General features: G+C 40.2%; 2 protein-coding genes across 8 annotated transcripts; one reads left to right on the forward strand and one right to left on the reverse strand.

Moving 5' to 3' along the window:
* Positions 1–1162: 1162 nt before the first annotated feature.
* LOC109852352 (aladin) lies at positions 1163–14115 on the reverse strand. Of its 4 annotated transcripts, XM_020423440.1 has the most exons (9): positions 14055–14115; positions 11108–11239; positions 3543–3795; positions 2989–3382; positions 2807–2924; positions 2426–2725; positions 2158–2327; positions 1752–2079; positions 1163–1563 (listed from the first exon to the last, which is right to left on the reverse strand). In XM_020423440.1, exons 4-9 carry the CDS (start codon positions 3345–3347, stop codon positions 1264–1266), a joined length of 1575 nt encoding a protein of 524 aa, XP_020279029.1. In that variant the 5' UTR covers positions 3348–3382; positions 3543–3795; positions 11108–11239; positions 14055–14115; the 3' UTR covers positions 1163–1263. The 4 variants fall into 4 exon arrangements, with proteins under 4 accessions (XP_020279029.1, XP_020279030.1, XP_020279031.1 ...); XM_020423441.1 differs by lacking the exon at positions 14055–14115 and having other exon boundaries at positions 3685–3795; positions 11108–13623; XM_020423442.1 differs by lacking the exon at positions 14055–14115 and having other exon boundaries at positions 3670–3795; positions 11108–13623.
* LOC109852349 lies at positions 4490–21670 on the forward strand. 4 transcript variants are annotated; one of them, XM_020423434.1, is made up of 6 exons: positions 4490–4999; positions 14713–15111; positions 15325–15626; positions 15699–16107; positions 17604–17719; positions 17899–21670. In XM_020423434.1, exons 1-6 carry the CDS (start codon positions 4945–4947, stop codon positions 20515–20517), a joined length of 3900 nt encoding a protein of 1299 aa, XP_020279023.1. In that variant the 5' UTR covers positions 4490–4944; the 3' UTR covers positions 20518–21670. The 4 variants fall into 4 exon arrangements, with proteins under 4 accessions (XP_020279023.1, XP_020279025.1, XP_020279021.1 ...); XM_020423436.1 differs by having other exon boundaries at positions 4491–4999; positions 14731–15111; XM_020423432.1 differs by lacking the exon at positions 4490–4999 and adding an exon at positions 14206–14407.
* The last annotated feature ends 227 nt before the right edge of the window (positions 21671–21897 follow it).

Genomic DNA, 21897 nt, shown 5'->3' on the forward strand with positions numbered 1-21897 from the left:
AATAGCTCGAGACTGGGTGTCCGATTAGGCGCAGTAACTTATGCCTAGTATACTCTCTCTTGTGTAAAGATATATGAATTGATCTTACCTGGGAGAACAAAAATCACTAAGAGAGCTTAATCTCTTATTTTGTTTAAATTAAATAATATTAAAAGAGAGAGAAAGAATGTTATAAGTTTTTATATTTTTTTTCATGTGTGGTACGTGCGCACAACTCTGTTCATTCTTGCGCGCGCGCTTCGTCGGTCGCCCTTGCGCGCACGCATAAGTGTGCACGTTTGTCTTTTGGTGCATCTTGCACGTCCGAGCAAGTTGTATGTCATATTACGAGTAGATAAGTGATAGAGAGTGGCACATGTGGCTTGCCAGCCCTATATGCTTACATTATATACGTGCTATGCTCGCTCACAGTCGTGCTTTTTTGCCCGGGCACCTGTCAGCTTCGCTCATACCACAGTCGCCGCATGTGTGTACGCGACGCGACCGCCCTTAAAATAAATATACCGTAAAAAGGACACCGATCATGTTTTCCCTCCATACGGATGCAATAACAGCGAAATGAATAAAAAAAAACCATTTTGAAATGTGTTTAATCGTGTTCTATACACACAAAAACGGCCTCGCTTCTGCTGCCGCGCGTTATCTCGAGACGGCAAATGGAAATTTTATACACACACTGTTCTCAATATATTAGAGTTTTCCATAATTTAGTACAGCTTTTTAAAATGAAAAATGTTCAGATAAACGACAGAGATATGTGCATATGCATCGTAAAACGAAATAATAGAGCGTATTGAAAATAGCGTGAGTCGCATCACACGCATACATGTCAAGCAAGTGCTTAGCATTCGGTCAAGCAACATAAAAATAGAAAGACGCACGCTCTGCATGTGACTTCGTATAATTAGGTACCGAATTCGAGAGAACGCGATGCGTTCTATACTTCATGTGTTACAAACATAGTCAGGAGCAAATCTAACGATAGACCACCCTTTTTTTCTCAAAAGCAATATACTTGGTACATAAAATTCGTCCTAAATGAGAAATTGCACAAGCTCCGTTGACACGTTGGTATGTCAGTGAAAATTTTATAGAATTTTACAAGGCAAGATAGTTCGGTAACATGATTAATTATAAATATAAGTATATTTTCTTGCAAACGCATATATTAAAATATTTTCGTTACTATACATCACTTATTTATAGATAGAAAAACATGTATGAAATTTTATTATCTTACCGGTAATGTATCAAAATAATAATTCAATATTGTCTGTAAATGTTGTCAGAACTGTAGAATTCACTTGTTCTCATAGAATGAGTTAATATCGTGGGATATGTGGCAACATCGACTTTACTTTCGTTCTCGACAATCGGAAAATGTTGCACGCGTCCACTGCTCCAGGCTATTGTTAAACAGATCCACGACGAACGTTTTTGATAAAAGTTCATACAGTTTGGCACTTCTCCGGGAAATCCTTTGATCAGGCATCCGGGTTGAACTTCGACCACTTGCGACAATTTGCTCAACTTTGTTTTGATCAGAGCAATTACAGGACTGTCCTACAATTATCGAAAAAGTGATATTAAGAGTTTATATTGCACAGTGTATATTTTTTGGATCATTAGATCATTCTAGTTTTTCTTTAAGTTGTATTTTTCTTTTTTTCTCTAAAGTTTGAACTTACGTGCACGTCCATTTTGTATATAAAATTTGCAGTTAAAATGTAGACAAACGTATTTTTACTAACCTGGAAGAGAATAGCAAGATATTTTCCTGTCAAATCCCATTCCATAGAAACTATTCTGCCTCCCACTGTGATGTAATCGTCATTATCGTTTGACAAAAAGTTTACTTTTGTTAAATCGATTAGACGCTTAGCTATCTTTGCATCATTATCACTTCCATTTTTAACAAATATATTATCTTGCAGCGATAACGAAAATATCATAGAAGAATCTTCAGCAGTAGCGAAAAGTAACGTTAAATTGGGACCGAAGCATGCAGTTGCTACGCGTTCGCGTGAAACTGTCCATCTTTCTGCGCGCCATGGTGTCGGAATGCCAGTATTCCAAATTCTAAGATTAAGAATATCTTGGTTTTAATAATTTATTCAATATTTACATATTAAACAGAATATTGAAGAGAAAACTTACCTAAAAACATTTCTACACGAAGCAGAAAATAACCATGATCCACAGAGTGACCAACGTGTAAAGCACACACCTCTTCCACCAACACGTTTCAATGGAACTCCTTCTTCTTTAGAGACATCCCAGATTATTATATTTGAGTCTGTTGGTGAGCAAGACGCCAACAAATCACCCTAGAAAAGATATTTGATATAGTCTATGTACAATATAAATTACATACACATATTGAATGTGATGGAATTGAATTAAATACAAGATAATAAAAAATTACTTGCGGATGCCATGTGACATCTGTAACAGGTACATGATTCCTTTGCTTTAGAAGTATTGCGTGGCTAAGTAAATTACTTGCTGCCCCTAATTCTATAGTCCAAATTAATACTCCAGAATAACAAGCCGCTGCTAGTTCACGTCCAGCATGTGGTCTCCAACTTAAGCAGCTAACTGACTTCTGTGCACTGTGTCTCAGTACTGGTACACCTAATATGCCATGTGTAAAAATACGTATTCGATCATCTCTTGTGGCCACTGCTAGACGAGCACAATGCGGATGCCAAGACAAACATCGTATCTATCAAAAATATCAATACATGTATTTTTTGTAATCAATAAGTCTATATAATTATTTCTCAATAAGTCAACATCATTTTACCAGCGATGTATTCCAATCTCGTGTAGCAACAATATCAGCAACAGATCCAGTTCCTGATGTTGGTAATATATCTCTTTGATATATTCCTTTTTCCATTAGATCTAGTAACCAATTTAATCTGAAAAATCAAAGTATGTATAATTTTCCAATATATATCCATACTTTAGGTTCAAATTTTATACCTTGTAGCTATCAAGTGTCCAACACTTGTGATTTCTTCTGGATTTGCAGCTGCAGCAAAACGAATTGCTTCGGATACTCCTTTTTCTCTCCATATACTGACAACTTTCTTGAAAATGCTGTCATGAACAGGTAGGAATAACTCTCCAGCGCTAACTGTGCGTGCAGAATCGCGAGTGGCCAGAATATCCTGTGTAATAAAAACCTCAGGATATCCGCGCAAATATTTAGCGAACAGTTGGAGCTCATCTTGCAACTCGTCAAAGGTACAGTAATGCACGGTACCTTCTATTAAAGCGACTGCAGCTACATCCTCGAAAATATTACACTCAAATTCGTGAAGTTCCAACATCTTCCACATTCTCCTTGTCAGTCGCTATTACAACTTAACCTAACCTGTACATACCCACATAAAAAGCAAGATTACAATTACAAATTACTTCTTGACTAAAGTTGACTAACATAAACATAGCATTGCTTTAAGTTTTGTTTATATTAAATATCTATTCTCTTGTTTCTCTGATAGAGATCGCCAGATTTCCACAGGCAGACATACCGGGTTTGAAAATTAAATAAGATGTAAGTAATGAGTGTCCAGTGATCCGGTGAAACTTGTTCGTGATAAAAACAAGTAAAAATAACAAACTTGTCTCATATATGCATAAATACACTCGACCTCTTACCAAACGAAACCTCACCTCATATGACTTGACTGTGAGGACCTCACTTTTTGTATCAACCGGCAAACCGGGAAAAAAATATGACATCATTCAAGGTTTGTTCCTTTTAGCGCCATTATGTTGCACTTCCTGCGTTCAACATGAAATAGATATATAATTGCGCATTGGAGAGACAAGATGAGAGAAAGCGAAAATGCAAAGAGTGCAATGAACGACATATTTGCTATTTACATCAGTAGTCATGACAACAGCCTATCAGCACAAGTATCGAATGCGCACGTGCATTCGAGAGATTCAAATTTCCGACGACCTAAAATCATCGTGAACTCAACGTGTTTCTGTCCTGTCACATGACATTTTACAATACAAATTCATTTACAAGAAACGCAACGTGATTACCGCGTTTGAGCAGTTTTTTTGATAAACGGTTGATTAGCATAACAAAAACGAGACGTATGCACGTAAGATGGTGTGACATTTTTTGCACCTATTTTTGAAAATTATTGTCTTTGATCGGTCGATAATGTCAACCGTGATTGATCAATTCTGATCGCTTTTGCTAAACAATCAATGCGATTGATCAATTTTAATTGAAATATTCGGCCGATTAAATTCGATTGATCGGAGATTGGCGAGACCGATACGCCGGGCTGCGTTCGAAAATCTTCCGAGTGTGTTACCCTTGGTGTTGCCTTTTAGTGCAGAAGGTGCAGCAAAATGGCCCATAGAGAGCGTCTGCTACGAAAAGCGGGAGGCGTGGCGAAAGAAAGAAAGAGAGAGAGAAAGAAAGAGACGAGAACAGGAAAGGCTACGGGTGGAGGGCAAGACGGGGCCGCAGTGTGCGGTCGCTGTTCGAGCGGCGTGGATTGTGCGTTGGAATAGTCTATCAGCGTTCACGTAGCGAGGAGCAATCTTCCTTTTTTTTTTCGCGAGAGCGGGCGATTTGTCGTCGAGATTGTAAGTGCGCGAACAAGCGACAGAAACTGGTTAGATCCCAGCGTGAGGAATCGACGAGGGGACCGACTTGTGTCCTTTTTACCTTCTCTCACCGATTGACGAGCGCGATCCGGATGCCACTGTCAAGATAGCCGTGCGAAAATGCGCGTATAAATGACAGTCTCGCCGTGTCGCGGGTTGTTCTCGTCGTAGACGAGACGAGGGAAGAGGCAAACGGAAAAAAAACGATCGTGGAAGAAGAGAGATTGTCGCGAAGCAAGACGAGACGCAGAGCGAAAGTGGTGGAGGAGGTGGTGCCTGTGGCACGGGTGACCACGAGAGATGGGCAAGAAGGGTTCTAAGCGGAAGACCCGATGGAGAACCCTGAGCATAGGTGGTAAGTATCATCCGATGATCTATGCGCGTGTAGAAGGGTTGATTTATTATATTCGCTGTTGTGTTATGCACACCGCTCGCGTAATCTCGCGTAATATTCTCTCGCGAGCGGGCAATTTCGCGTAAGACTGTGAAGTAGCGTGCGGGTCGGTCATCGATCAACGTGCGCGGCGAGAGATACCGAAAGAGAGGGTCGAGAGAGAACATTCGCGTTGTCGCGAACTGGTCCCCTCTCATCGACCCCTCGTGGGCTGTCGTCTTTGCGATTTCGCTCGCTGCCGCGTGTTTTTTTTTTTTTTTTTTTTTTTTTTTTTTTGTTTTTTTTTTATTATATTGAAGGCCGGAATCAAACGCATGTCGAGGACGGAAAATAATTAGCGAGACACGCTCTTGTCACGGCGTGCATGCGATAGAAAGTCAACGACCACAATTTGTGACAAAAAGACCTCTCGGGGCGACTCGGTTTCGGTCGATCGTAGGCATGAGTGCAGTAAGTGCAGCTAGAAGAAATAGGAAGTCTTTTACATTTCTTCCATTAAAACCCCCTTATATCTTTTCCGGTTGAGCGGAACGTCCAAGAGATCTCTTTTTAGGCTTGGATGTTCCGTAAACTACGGAAACGTAATAGAGAAAGAGAGATCACTGATCTACTTTTCATTTTCTTGTTATTTCTGAGAAAAAAAATACTGCAAACGACGCGGTTCTGAGCATATCAAACAAGGACGTCAGAACGCTGTCTTTACGGTAGAAACGAGAGAGTTCTCGATTCACAAGTCGCTACGTGTGGATATTTCTATCTGACCGTGATAAGAGAGATAAAAATTCTCGTGGGAAATTCGATATTCCTCGATGGATTCCGAGCTTTTTTTTTCTCGCATTTTTACGACGTTTTATAGGAAAATCACAAACTGCTCGCCTTCTCACCGCTGATACATCGATCCGCACCACCCTACCTGACTTATCTTCTCCATGCGTACTGTACCTACCCACTTACCTGCTTAGACGTAACGTGTGTGAGATCGCATTTTACACCGCGACTCGTGTTCCCGAGTTGTTCCTTATCGTTCTGATCTGTTTGTCGAATTTGCGTATCGAAACGAGATTTCGATTTTTTATTTTATATATTTCGATCTTTGCAGAATAAATGTTTAAAAAGCAAACGACATGTTTGTGACATTTTTTGTTCGAGATATTTTTCTCACGATTGTTATACGTGTACACGTAAATTTGACACATTTTAACCATTTCTTATTTTAGCGTCCAAGTTGTTCACACGTAGTAATTCACCAAATCATATCTAGAGATATAATATGTTACATGGTTACAATTTATATATATATATATTATATTCTAGAGTATCACAGTAAGAAAACGAGCAGTCAGTCACACATAAAAGTTTGCTGTCCTGGACCTCTGTTCGTGTGTACGTATTGTACGTAGGATTTACATTTTTTCCACTTTCGAGGTACGCGCTGTACACGTGAACGGATTCAAGTCAACAGAACGAAACTAAAAACAAGTCCATACATGAAGAAACTTCTCTTGATTCGCGAGAAGAAAACAAATCCACACACATGCGTGTATATTCTAGTTTTCAAACAATTTACGTTGATGTTGACACAATATATTGTGGAGTGACAAATAAATAAAACTCCTCGTTGAGGAACAAGTGTTCAAAGGGATGAAGCTCTTGTTATATCGTGCGAAATACAATTCCGGCAAAATTTGTCTTTCTCATTATCTTCTTTCATCTTGTTTCAGTTTTCCACACGGCAGACAGACGAGAGAAGACTCTCTCGAGAATAATAGATCGCGCCTTCTGCCTTTTTCTTTCCCCTTTGTGTGACGTATCTTCACTGCGGAACCTGACCCCATCATCGACGTATGCCTTCTTCCGTGTCTTATGTCCACTCGGATAAACCTGGTCTATCGTACAAATATATTCGATCATTGAAGCGAGTTGCTCACTTTATCTCACGTCTTTCGCAACGACCTCCTCATTTAATCTTTGCGACTTGGGTTATAATTAATACTGACTTATTGCATTTTATGCTTGTTATTGCAGTTTCAATTAATCCATCAATCGATCAAAGTATCAAGAGCTTCGGCCTGTTTATTGGATGGACTTGTTTAAACCGTCGAATATTTGATTTTCAATTATGTGATAATTGCGTTCATCACACTAGAGGAAGAATTTTGTCAAATTGAACGCAATTCACGGTCAACGGTGATAGTTGCTGATGAATTCGAGTACACTAGGTCTCAGAGAGATAACGAGAGCTGCCGCCGCGCGTCCCGATGCGAGAGCGATTGCCAAATGCAATAGTGCCTCGCGTTTCATAACATCAGTGACAACTATATGTACGCACGTTATGTAGTAATTATCGTGAATAGTCGAAAGAGCCAGTGACGTACAAGCTGCGGACGCCGTTTCGGTCTTTTGCAGCTTGACGATCTGAGAATCTTTTATTATATTGCAAAGAAGATTTAGATTTTACATTGACACCATTTTGGCCACGTAAATACGTCAAGTGTGACCGCACAATTTTGCAGAAGGTTAAAGCGTAAAATCGGATTCTCATCGTGGTTCGCAACACCTTACCGTGCATCGAGAACGATCGTGTTGCATAATTCGCAAATATGTTGCATACAAGAGTCTTGTTGAACATAATGAACATTCTGACTTCTTTGTGTCTAATCGTTCAAAACGAAAAACTACAATCGACTCAAAAGTATGTAAATTAAATTCGCATTGAAATGATATATATTTGCGGATTTTCTTCTAGTTCAAGTTGTCGCGGAGTCTTGTTTTCTCGTTTGATTCGTAAAATTCGATATTTTATCCATGTCCAGCAACAACTTCTGACTTTCAATAACATCTTACGTTTGGATCGTATCATTACGCTGTTATCGTCATGTTTCGAATTAACTATTGTGATTAGATTAAAATGTATGCGATATGCGAGCTAAGAAGCTAAGTTTGTTTTTATCTATACACACGCAAAAAGTTGTCACGAATACTACGCCATACTTATATAACTTTGTATAATACTTATCGCATTCAGTTTTGTCTTTATTCTCAGCGTTAAAACGCTTGACTCTGAAAAACATGTGAATAGTGATTTGCGAAGTTCGTGTTTGTATAAAGATGGGATAAAGGTCTCGCTTCGAGAGTCGCATCGCGAGCGAGAGCCTCTAGAGAGGGAAATTCGCGTTCACTCGATATACCGGAGCGAATCAATAGCTGGCGTCGCGTCTCTTTCTCTCTTCCTCTTTCTTTTTCCTCTCTCTTTCTCTCTCTCTCTTTCTCTGTTTCTCTTTTTCTCTTGATCGCTGCCGTACCGCGAAATGAAAACGCTTAATATCTGATTAATACGCTCAGCGAACGCGCTCACAGAATGAGAAAGAAATCTCGATCGATAATTGCCGCAATTTCCGTGAAGTCTCCGATGAAATTGTATGGTCGTTTTCAGAAAATAAATTTCTCATCTGTATAAGCAGTAATTTATAATAAAATTACATAAACTCGCGTCTTACAAAATTCAAGTTTGCGTTGAGTTTTTGAAGTTTAGAAGACAAGTAGCGGAATAAAGTGTTTGTACGTGAACATTTTAATCTCTTATAGAAGTATCACACACACACATACTCTCTCTCTATCTCTCTTTCCTGTTATAAAATCAATTGCATCTTAAATTTCTTATACACCCCGACGTCGTTTGCTGCGCAGGCCGCTATAGTACCATAAATGATCGACTCTTACTACTTGCGCGAGTATACCTACGTATACGCTACATCCCGCTTTGTATGGTCGCCGGAAGGCGAAGTGAAATTTATTCTCTTCATGTGTTTTCACGCGCGATGCAAAATTCCCGCGCGGATTATCATTGACAGTTACAAAGTTTCGCAATAAATTAAACTGAGTGTTCTTCTTGTTCTCTCTCTTTCCGTCTCTTCCGTTGTTGATCGACGGTAACCTGATAGTTCAGGACATGAACTTTCGACACGACTGCGGTCCGATGCGAGCACATTGAGAAGCTAAGTATATCATTGACAAAACAGAAAAAACAAACTAGAATATGCATGCGTGTTTCAACGTGTTGGATAGAAAGAGAGAGAGAGAGAGAGAGAGAGAGATAGAGGTTGCACATCGCGCAGCTGGTTATGTAAGCCGGTCTTGCCGCACATTTTCCACCGAACGTCGAACCTAATATGAGGAGTCTATTTTCAAAGAAACATGCGAGACGAATTACGAAATGTTACTCAACATCGGATTTACATATAAGTACCCGCAATATTATATAAAAAGATGCACGCAATACAAAAATGCATTTTGATCTTTCGAAATGAAAACTAAATTCCATGTAAAAATTGCATGTAAAAGCCGACAATTCAAAATATTCCTAAATGCATGTCTGCGTTTTGCCATTTTTACGTCAGCGTGATATTTCGCGAGCACAACTAAATCGTCACGCGACACCGATAGCAATACGTAATAAGCGCCGGGGCACGAATATCAAGGAAAAAAATAGAATCATTCCCTCCGTCTGCGTGCAGATTGGGCGCGGGCAAAGTTTTCTGCATGTTGCACGTGCTGAAGATCGTAGACCTTCCTGACGTTCGTACGAATTACGTAACGACCTCGCCGCGGCCACCAGTAATAAAACGCAGCTTTACGTGCAGCTCCCTCGTACATATATGTATACATTTATATATATATATATGTATATATATAATATATGTGTGTTGTGTGTGTTAAACATGTGTCATTGCGCGCGCTGCGAATACACGCATTCAATAAGCACATATATGCGTCGGTACACCGAATACCTAACCGAGTGTGAGTTACGAGTTCGGGTTATGAATAGCACGTGAGAGTGACCACGAGATTCCCTCATCACATGCTCTCCTCCTCTTCACCGACGTGCGTCTCTCACGCGCGCGAATTTTACAAGCTGTTCACGCGAGCGAGTGTCACAAGTGGAAGCGCATGATTTTGAGTCGACGACATTTTCGGTTCGATCTTACACAACCCGGCGACGTTTTCCGCGTATACAAAGTATAGAAAATGTGCGATTCTCGCTGAAACTGGAGACTATCACGCGACTACTTCTTTTCTTCTTGGTTCTTATTTAAAATAAAAAAAATTGTTTCTTATATTTATTAAATCTTCAGCTACAATACGAAAAAGTTAGAAATGTTTTTTTTTTCTATGTCTTTTGATGTTTTTATTAAAAAATTTAGATACTTGTTTTCTCTCTTTGTCGATCTCAATATGCCTCAACTGTAAAATTTACACAGTTCTAATGATGATAATAATGACGATTCTTGCACTTGACACATTCGTGACATCCAAGTGCGTTTATTGTCGAACTAGTTAAGATCTCGCGGGAAATGTCGGTATCTAGAAACGGTAATAATAAAGTGCGTTTATTGTCGAACTCGTCAAAATCTCGCGGGAGATGTCGATATCTAGAAACGGTAATAATAGACTCTGTAGAGAATTGCTTGTGCCACGTTCGCAACGGGCAATGTTCTACGCGAAGGAACGCTTTTGGATCTTGCGCGCTATTTTTACCTATCGATACTGTCCCGCCACATTTGCGGTTCTCTCTCTCTCTCTCTGTGTTCAACGAAGTTGTCGCGTTTTATCTCTACAGAATTTATTTTACAGTCCTTTGGACGTCAAAGCCGCGCGACGATAACGTTGATTTAATGTCCCTCACGCATTGTTAAAACGCGTTGCTCTGGCAAGCGTTGTCAAGACCGCGCTCGGTTATCCGTAAATACACCTTCCCCGACCAACTTCAACGTGCCTTGAAAGGTTAAGGAACTCTCGCGGGACCATTTGCCAATTCTGTTGCTGCTAATATGATGTTTCTATCGATTGATATATGCAAAAAATTTCTTCTTACGTAAAAATAAATCCGTAGACAACTCGTGCCTGCAGCAAAGAATTTCAGTATACCGAATTATTTTTCTTGAATTTGAATTCATAATTTGTCAAGTCGCGTGGATTAGGTAATGCTGATAAGGTGTTGGCGCTCCGCAAGTTACATAATACTCTCATTGTGTCGCATGCTTCGTAAAAGTATGTATCTGATATACGTACTGCGACGTGTATCCATTGCAACGAATACCGTTTCACACCGTACCATCAGCTTGTGAATTTGACACTCGATTGGTTCTCGTTTGTCAGCTATGTCTCGCATACGTGTCACTCGAAAAGAATATCCGACTTCTTCTGCAGACACAAGAAGAATACGTGTAATAAGATAATATGTTGACAATAGTTGAGCTCAACAACTTGAAAAAAAAAAAAGATGGTTTGATGCAATAAAATAGAAATAGTTCAAAATAATCTTTATCGTACAAGTGTTTATTGAATGAAAAAGATGGAGATGTTAGGTCGCAATGTTCTCTGTGTCACAGTTACAAGACAATTATGCGCCGGTTCGAGGAACTTTGCTCGCGAGATGTGATAACTGTTTAAATCACCAAGTCTCTCTGTGTTATTCTTGTTATACACATTTTACACGCGACTATCCAGCGTGTCGAAAAGTATGTATGAAAGGAGAAGCGGAGAAAAAGAGAGCGAGAGAATCAGCATATGTTTTTGACAAAGTGCCTAGGTGATTCTATAACAGTCCGACGTTCCAAATCATTATGCTTCGAGTATTCGCGAGATAGCGTCTCGCGCGTCAATCTACGACGACAAGCGAGATCGGGACGTTTCGTCATCCACAAAGCAGACGTGTGCTCGTCTGGTGGCACATCGTAAATCAGTCTCTGAAATCTCAAAAATTCAAATCCATCTTTTTCTAAAAGATTTCTCTCTTTTATCTTCTTACTCACTCTACATATTTATTTCTCGTGTCAATTATAGCATACATAAATTTTCATGTAAATAAAAGGTTTTATTTTTTTCAAACATGTATTTCATTTTTAGTCTGTGTGCGTTTTGCAGTTATTTGCTCCGGTTTTATTTATATGTACAAAACGACGATATTTCTTTTTTTATCACATCGATTCAATTGTTATCTTACTGCGCCTCGACTGTATACCCGTTCGAGTTTAAATTCACTTTTCCAAAAAAAAAATAAAGCCTCTAAAAATTTACGAGACGTATTGAAGAAGCTCGCGTCTCTCGGGAAACGGCGGCGAGCGCATGATGGCGCAAAATCGTTCACGTTGCACAGTCGCAGACGGTGGCAAAATCGAAGCGGTGCACCGCACGCCGGTATATGTCGCGCACTGACGGGGGGACCTGTGCAGTGCGACGGTGACAATTTCTACGAACGTCGGTAGGCTTTTTATTCCGATGAAAGTGGTGCGCGACCGGTGATTGTTCCGTGCGATGATTTCACAGCGACAGCGTATCTTGCAGACATACGTAGTTTCGGAGGCCGGCAGGACCGCCATGTGTCGGCGAAAGGGAACTCCCGGTTTTCCGATATGAAACTCTCATTGACGAAAAATTATGCAAAACGTAATTCGGGAACGTAAACCCGCGTACACGGGTGTGGCCCTGAATCTTAAAAAGCTGTGAAAACATTTTCTGAAGAAATAAATGACTCGTAGTGCTTATTGTGCGACTCCCACGATTACGTAATTTCTTTCAACCTTGCCTTTTATAGTACATCGTCTTTTTTTTCTGCTTTATCAGGGCACCGTACGCGGTAGGAACGCAGTTTCTAGACTCGTTAAACGTAAATTTAAATAAATCTTTAAATATGAAGAGTTTTTCAAAGAATTAGATAATTTGTGGTTTGTTGATCACCGTTACCGTCACTAGAGCTAGTTAACTAAGTTTAAAGCCAAGCACGTAATATGATCGATAGATACTGTGTTGTTTGACTGATTGTCGGTTTTGAAGTCAACAATGTGAACGAAATGCAGTCATTGCCATTATATCTAATAACGCGGAGGCATAATAGCTTGTTGTGTAATCCACACTCGTAAGCAATCGCATATCCTTGCGATAAAATAACAGGTACAAACACAATGATGCAATAAACTGAGGATTGCACACTGCCGTGCAATGGACGTTCTGAACTCTTCTGGGCAGTCAAAAAACAGCTTTTTTCTCTTAACTGTTTCTCCCATTTTGTTACTCGTAAATATGTAATATTAAATTTGATATCATGTATGGCTTGTATGATCAGTAAAAAAAATATCCAAATTTAATATTGTCGGTTGTCCTTTTTTTTTACGCTACTAAGCACAACAGACGCTACGCGCGTGCTATTAATTGTCAGTGTATTTGTGTGTGTGTGTGTGTGTGTGTATGTATATATATGTATATCATACACGTAATCTGTTAACAATATATACATTTGACAGCGGCTCAAACTATACTAAGCCGCAAAAAGAATCAATCGCGACAAAGAGGTAACAATGAAATCTTTACAACTCTTTCTCCGTCTTCTGAAATATTAATTTTCTTTCAAAATTACCGTCACGCATTGGCTAACGAAGTGATTAGCACATCATTTAGTGATTGTACTATAATTACATTCTCTGGCGTTTCGCACTTCTTTTGTTCAAGTGAGAAAAATTTGCCGCTATTAGCCGCTCTAGAAAATTGACTAACACATTTAACGACCGCGCTATTTACCTGTCCCGATTTTGTATAACGTAATAAACGTCAAATTAAAGCGATGATAAATTCGAGACTTAGGTCTACAAAAGATTCGTTTTGTTTTACGGTCGACAATAAATTTGAAATTCAAAGTTGACAAACACAACGAATATAAATCCCATTTCCAGATTTATCTCGATCATGACACGTCAATTTATTTATCGTAGGTTAATTTCGGTTGAAATTAGTAATTTAAAATAAAGAAAATTGAATCCGAGAAAAACTTCAATCGACAAACAAAAAGGTCCATATTCGAGGGAATCGAATTATATTAATATCAATTCCTTGTGGACAACTCGCGTAAGACAAGTCTCGCTGGTAGTTTCCTCGCCTGTTTTCTATTCTAATTTTGATTTCTATTCTGGTACTGTCGAAGGCAGCCAATGGGCAACCGCGTACGCAGTATGCGCAAGTGTACCTCTCTCTTGGCGGTCTCGTCGCTCATCATCATTCCCGGCGTGTGCACGACCACCCCTTACCCCGTGTCGATCGCAGTTGCTTCTGAGAGTCCCGAGGCATCGCGTGCGATACATTGATTCTGCCACGTCTATTTTTTTTTTGTCGGATAGTCGCGGCAAATGAGTCTAAATCGATCGATTCGCTCCTAGTATCGTTGAAAGAAATCGATCTTCTCTACGATCGGCCGAAACAGTCCCGAGAAAGGTGATAACGCCGGGTAAAAGGGTGCGATGCAGTGGCGGCGGCAGAAGAAAGTCACCCACGTGATCGGCTCCTCAAACCATGTGCTGCTTTTAGCGAGGTATCAAGATGGTACGGAAACACGCCGATTAGTTGCGCCTCGTTTCTCGTATGATAATAATAAACCTGCGAAAAGCAATGAGAGATATAAACGTAATACAATCAATTCTCACGCAAATTACTTTCGAGAAGATACTAGTTATCTCAAACACGTTCGTCAGTAGTCACTTTAATTGACGTGAAACGATTTTTTTCTTCTGTGTAGCACGTAATTTGACATTTTTAATTCATTACGTAACTTTGGATATAATTATATATTGTTAATTTTGACAAATGACAGAAACAAACGTACGAAATTCCTCGTCATTCTGCATTAGATATTCTCGGTTCGACAGCTCCACCAGGAGAGGAAGATGAAGAGGACGGTTTGCGAAAAGATTACGTGAAGAATTCAGACAAGGACGCGCACACTTTCGATCGAAATGGACAGCAAGGCAGCTATAAATCGTACCGAGGTGGTACGAGCACCAGCGGCGACAGCACGAGCAGCTACGCCAACAGCGGCTCGAGATCGCATCGGGATGATAGCGCGGGCTCGCCGTCGCGACCGAAAATCATCTTCAACGAGGACGAGTACACGAGGATTACAACGCCACGGCAGGATGTTCTCTTCAAGAAGGGCTATCTCTCGCGAAAGAAGCCCTGGACCGGTAACGCGAGCACCAGCGCCACGCCGTCTACAACCGAGAGTCAATCGGCGTCACATTCCACCGCAGGTAGAGATCCCACCTGAAAAACTGAGCTAACATATTTTTGTACTAAAAAGAAGCATGATTATTAATACGTACAGTCGATACCGATATGCAACTTCATGTGTTAAGGAATTTTCGACTGTTTTCGATGCAACTTCATGTTTGTGCATTACTGAAACATTAATTCGAGTTTCGAATTAATTAACGTGTCTCTCAGTTGTTATCCCATCCTTACAGACGGTAGTGAAACTACGGAAGACCAGCAATTACTGGATAGGGATAGTGGAATGGGAGAATATCCTCCCATGGTAGAACCGGGAACGCAGTTGGGATACGGAGCGTTTTACGATCATACGAGCGGTTACTTTTACGAATACCCTGTAATGTTGGTCGGTCCTGCGCCGGTACCTCCTCCAGTCGGTCCGAGTGTCTTAGCGACTGTACCTTGTGACCCGGTTCCCTTGAGACCAATCGAGTGGATCAACCCTGCTTATGTGCCTAAACTTGCCAACCAACCGTATTGCGTAATGGACTATCAAGTAAGATGATCTCGTTTGTTTATCCTATCAGTTTGTTTTTTTTACTACGCATTGTACATTATTGCATTTCAGACTAGTCAGAATACCGAACCGGCCACGATAGGAGATGGGCAGAACGGCACGTTGGCGGCGGCGGCTACGGCGGAAGTTTCCAACAACATGTGGAACGAAAGTGGCACCGGTAGCGCCAGCTGTAGCGGCAGCATAGCGGGGGAAACCGAAGAGCAAACTGAAGAGGCGGACAGTGCTGCCAAGGAACAACCTACGATAAAGGAGCAGTTTGCGGAGGAACAACATCTGGAGGAGCAACATCTCGAGAGACAACACTTAGAAAACGGACACATGATGCCGGTCGATCCTTACTTGGATCCGTTAATGATGCAGGAGCCAATGCACATACCACACGTGATGCCCGCCGTACCGCAGCCGTACATGTATCCCGGTCACTACATGTTCGGACCACCTTTGGTCAACGTAAATGGTTAGTTACGAGATAGATAGAGATTAGGATCGTCCTTGAATAAATGTGCGCGTGCTATAGTACGGATTGGCAAAGTCCGAACTTGCCTCTACCGCCTGCATGAGCAGACCTACATTCGCGCTCATAGCCTTCGTTCTGTTCACAGTCGGATGGACGGAACAACGGACAAGTTTGTGTGAACCGATTGATTGCCCATAATTGCGTTTAAGAGAAAGAAGCGCATTTCGAGGAAGGAGCGTGAACGTGATCTATTTATTTATATAGGAATTTTGTTTTACATAATTCTTTATTTTTATATGAAGTAAACAAAATTTATATTTTCAAAACATTCTGTTTGAAAAACAATTTTATTTACTAGTACGTCAAGTTTCTTTCGAGTCTATGAATTCTTTGATTTTTAATTCAGTTATCTCAAAAATTTAAGATATGCGATCTTTTTTCTCTTTTTTCTAATTTTAAGTTTAAAATAACAATAATATAAAATTAAACATTTAAGTTAGCGATACGCAATTAAAAAAATACAAAAGATAATTATAGAAATAATTGAAGTATTATTATATATCTGTGTTGATCCATTGGACGCTTCTTCCTCGTACTGCGTTACGCTGGCCGTAGTACGCTTGATTGTACCTATTTCTAATGTTAAACGAGAACAGTGTCGATTGGAAGCGCGGCCAAAGGAAAGGGATATGCCCCGATTCATGACTTCTGTCCCGTCCATCGGCATCATTGCTGTTTTATTACCGCCGTACCTCTACCACATTCAAGGTAAAAGGTAATAATTCGCAAAAAGGTATCACACTTTAGACACGATCGTGGAAATGTATTCAAGTTTCTTCCGCGTTCTCGTGAAATAACGTAAAAAAAAAAAAAAACGCTCAGTGTCTTTTCACGTCAAGATTAAATGACGATTATTTCTCTTGGTGGTTTTTTCTTCACGATCGTTCCTAAAGTTCCAAGGCTACACCGCTCGATGTTCTGTTTGTCATTCAACTAACGATGCATACCCACTCGCATAAATTATCGGTGTTTTCACCGCTCCGTACACGCTACGTACGTCATTGTTCTCACATTGCACCAAGTAATGAAGCATATTTCTCTATCCAAGAGTCCATTGACTCACAACCACCGCACCGTGAGGATACGCCCCGTGGTCACATCGGCATTATTTAACGTCAGAGAAACGTCTTGGCTGCGTGAGAGACACAGAATGAGAGTTTGGCAATAGAACGCGTTGCTACATTTCAAATAGATCACGTTAAAAATAACTTGTTCGCTTCGAGATATATAAGATGTATAAGAAGGCACAGAAGCAGTGAAAAAGCCAAGTTCACCTTTCGCGACAACTTCGGCACGTTCCTAGCTGCTCATTACGCGCCTGTGATCATGATTGGATTGTTCATCGAACCGGCAAATATCGCACTGAAATAATAATCGTTGATGAGTTCCCATCTTCCTGCAGACTGATAATCGCGCGACGATTTCTTTTGTCCAAGGTGTTACCATTCAAGGCGGGCCATTGGTGAGAACTATGGACGTAACGGCTATGACAATGGCGTGCGGCAAACGAAGAAAGAAGAAAAAGAAAAAAAAGCAGAGAAGACTTATTTCGGTAAGTCAGCACAAAAACATCGTATTAGAGTAATCGATCAAAATTCTCTAATCGTCAAAAAAAATGAGATTAACAAACCACCTATCAGTGTTATTATTCCGTGACAATTTTTGTAAAAGAAATATTTTGCTGATTAAACTCTTGATTTTGTTTTTGTTTGTTTTTTTTATTAAATTCAGGGTAATACCGAGGATGAAGAAGAGGGAGAATACAGTTCCGAATGTGATAATGACGTATCGTCTTCCCGACTACCTTGGTCAGAGTGTTCGACTTCGACCGCGATTACAACGACGGCCACGAAACGGCCACTCAATCCTGAGTGCCAAGAGTTTCAGTTACGGCCGGCCTTGCAATCTAAAATCCTTTCTAGTCCCGATTCGACATCCGTCGTTCCTACCATGATTGAAGAAATTACGTCGTCTGTCAACGACGTTACGGATGTTTCATCCTGTGTCAATACGGATCACAAGTCTGAGAAAATATGTGATACATCGAATGTTCAGAGTCCAACGAACCAGACGGCAACATGCAATTTGAAGCACGTTACGGAAACGTCACTGGAAAACGTTCAGTCAGTAACATTTAGACACAAGCCAAAAGACAAGAACACAGAAGTCAATGGTCAAGCAAATCATCTAGTCGAAGATTCAACTCTAACGAACCAGATCGAGAAAATGAGGAATAACGCGATCGATCATGAAACGCTCAAGACTGATATTACCGAAAATAACGACAATTCGATCGGTAACAATGTGAAGCGTAAGTTACTCGAGAGTAATAGTAATAACGTTAATACAATTTTGTTGGATAACTGCGTCAAGTGTCCAGGAGAAGCTTTAACTAACAAAGAAACAAACAGCGTGGAACATGTTACCGATCTAACGGACAAAGCGTCGAAATCGTTGTCGACAACTTCTCAAAATAATAGTTCCGATAATGATAATTCAACAGTGACAAATGTCACCGAGAGCGAGAAGGAAGTTGAACGGTTACGAAACTGTAATAATTCGACCGTTGTACGAACAACTTCGCTTCAACAGCAACAACAGTCGAAAGAGTCGAAAAAGTACAACAAAAAAGGTTCGAAATTCGTGAGAGAACCTACGCCCGGACCGGATCTAAATGACACTACTACGCACTTAGACATAGAAAATGGAAAGCTCGTGCAGCAGTTCGAAGCCGTCCAACTGTCGGAGAACACTGGCGCGATTGCGGATTATAAGCGCGATATCGCAAATGACAAACTGAATGAGACAGATCAGGAAGTGGCAAATGAAGATGTATTTTACGTACGCAATAATGAAGGAAAAATTCGAACAAGTCAGGACAATACGACCGAAGGATCGAATGAAGATTCTGGATTTGAGAGCCAGACCCGATTGTCAAAGTATCCGATTATGTCCGCGGTAACGGAATGGCTACGTCAAGCAAACTCGGACGATCTTTTCATAACATCGGCATCGACCTCGGAGAGCGAGACAGATGAGGATGGTGAAGAAATAGATGCAAAGCCGCCAAAAAACTTGCAAGGCAACCCCATGCCTGCACTATCTGCTAATAGCGGCGTCGACAACTTTACGGTGTCACGCACGGCTAGCTGCGGCGAATTCGCAAAGGCCAACAATAATTCAACCACGGTCAATCAGACGGAAGTTGACTCGATATCATCAAGATCGATCGGCAGAAGAAAACGGGATACGAAAGGCGCGAAGAGAAAAACGAAAAGAATCGACAAGCGGAACAAGAATGTTGATGAGAAGACGCAGAGCCAGTTGGTTTCCTCATTAGTTTCGTCTAATCGATTGGAAAATTTAGTCACTGCCGTGAGATTGAAAGACACGTTGAAGAACAATGTTGGTAACGTTTGCGAATTTACTCAGGAGGATAGCGTTGCGGGTATGAGGGTTGCTTTAAGTTCTCGGATAAATTCAAAGAAAGCCAATGCAAAACGAATGAAGACGTTAAGAAAAATCAATGGGAATACTATTGAAAATATTGATATCAAGATGCGACGTATAGACGATTCGAGTGGAAAGGAAATGAACGAAGATTGTACAGTGAGCGTACGAACGTTTGAAAAAGGAGAGATTATCGTTTCAGAAGACGGCAGATTATTACCAACGTCCTCGTACGAGCCAATTTCGTCTAACGATCAAGATAATTTAAATGCAGCAAAGACCGCTACTGACATCGATATAATTAACGAGAACGTTGATGTGCGCAAAGAATCTGGGAACAACAACGAGAAAGACGAAAACAACAGTATAATGATAGCATCTTCGGTCAGTATAGAGGAACCTGACGTGTTGGAGTGTTGGGAAGCGGAAACTATAGAACCTGTGATAACTCCAAGAAGAATATTGCAGAGTCCGGGAATTCTGTGCGAGGGAGAGGCCGCGGAAGAGGACAACTTCGAAATCGAGAAAGCTACCATAGAACACGTACAGAAGTACTACAGATTGGCACGGGACACCATCAGCGTGGAAGAAGAATTGGGCGACGTTAGCACGTCGGTAATTTCATCGAGATCGAGAACAGTGCCAAATAATTCGGAGAAACTAGTCGAGCATTTCTGTAGCGAGGAGATCCCGATAATTATACCGGACAAATTTCAGGACAAAGTGTCCGAAAACGAGAAGATACCAATCGACGAGGCGTTCGAAGTGTACGAGAGCTGTTACAACGGAAAATCGCCATTTTTCCCATTCAATCCGAACCCGATCAAGCAACAGCCCCTATACGGTCAGAACGGTGAAACTCCGATACCGTGCAGAGCAGTGTGTTGTAACATACAATAATATCAAAACAAATCTCAGACGTATCCTATCCAGGAAAAAAACTCGTCTCGAAAAAGTAATGAAATACCTAAATATTATTATAACGAATATTATAATAATGTATTACATTACATATATTTTAATTGCGTCAAGGCTGTCCTTTCCGGAAGCTCGGGACGCACTTTTCCGAGTATAACACGCACGTATTTGTTACGTGTACGCACATTCTCACAGTATATAAAATTGTCTCACCTTTTTTATTGGGCGAGAATTTCAAATGAATCGATATGAATTTCGATTTCTTTCGAAAGTTTAGTGACACGCTCAAGTGAGGACTAAATAATGTTACTTTGAAAGCAATTTATGGATCAAACCAGTTTTTGTAAATAGTTTTAAGAGAATTGTTTTTTTTTTGCTTGTGTGATCGTATTTCGTGAAGATTTTCAAAATTCTCCGTGCGGGAGCATGTGCATTGTAATAATCCATAATAGCGCATTTTATCATTGTCATAGAACATTGCCACAGAACGTCATTGTTCATAATCGAAGACAGAACGTTTAACTTTTATCTGGACCGAGCTTATCAAGAGGCAATACGTTGATTTTTTTTCTAAGCGTAGAAGAATGTGTAATTCATTTTGAAAATGGAACGAAGAAAAAAAGATTACATCAAGAGGTATTTGTTGAGACATAAGAGAAGGTTGTTATTTTTATTATTCACGCTACGATAATGTAACACTTGGCCGAAGTGCTAAAGTATTATTTTTACAATCTATATAAAAGACACGAATATTAAAGTATTAAGAGTTATTGTTGCACATATTCACATGTTGAGATGGCCTTTGCTTAGGGAAGTTTTAACTGTTCACAAGTGTCAACTTACATTATATATCCGCGAGTATGGTACCCTGCATACATATTCATCCGAAAGATTTTTCTCTTTTTTTGTTCTAGCTGTGAAAGGGAGAAATGTAAGTGCCGAAGAAGACCGAATAAAGTTCAATAATGAATGCTTTTAACTAGCGATATATATATAAATATTATGATATAACCGTGCAGGATGTAATATCACGTTCTTGTAGGAAGTATTAGTTGAAATCGGACAGCGGTAAAAAAAAAAAAAAAAAAAACAATAACAGTGAGCTGTAGACGTACCTTAGCCTGTTACTGAGAAGTAATAATGAAATGTGTATATAGAGATAACTTATAGAATGATAACAGTTCACAATAAAAAACAATCGTTAAGAAATGATTAAAGTAAAGAGATTACCTCGAGAATTTTGAATATTTAAGTCCTTCATGCAACGATGAGATCAACTTTCCTCGCAATTCTTCCGAAAAAAACTATGGTAGCGTTAAAACAACACTACAGTCGGAGCGTTGATTCAAATCTGTAAAGAAC

This window comes from Pseudomyrmex gracilis, unplaced genomic scaffold (genome assembly GCF_002006095.1).
Source record: "Pseudomyrmex gracilis isolate BER0280 unplaced genomic scaffold, ASM200609v1 scaffold_28, whole genome shotgun sequence".
In the NCBI taxonomy this organism is placed as follows: Eukaryota; Metazoa; Arthropoda; class Insecta; order Hymenoptera; family Formicidae; genus Pseudomyrmex; species Pseudomyrmex gracilis.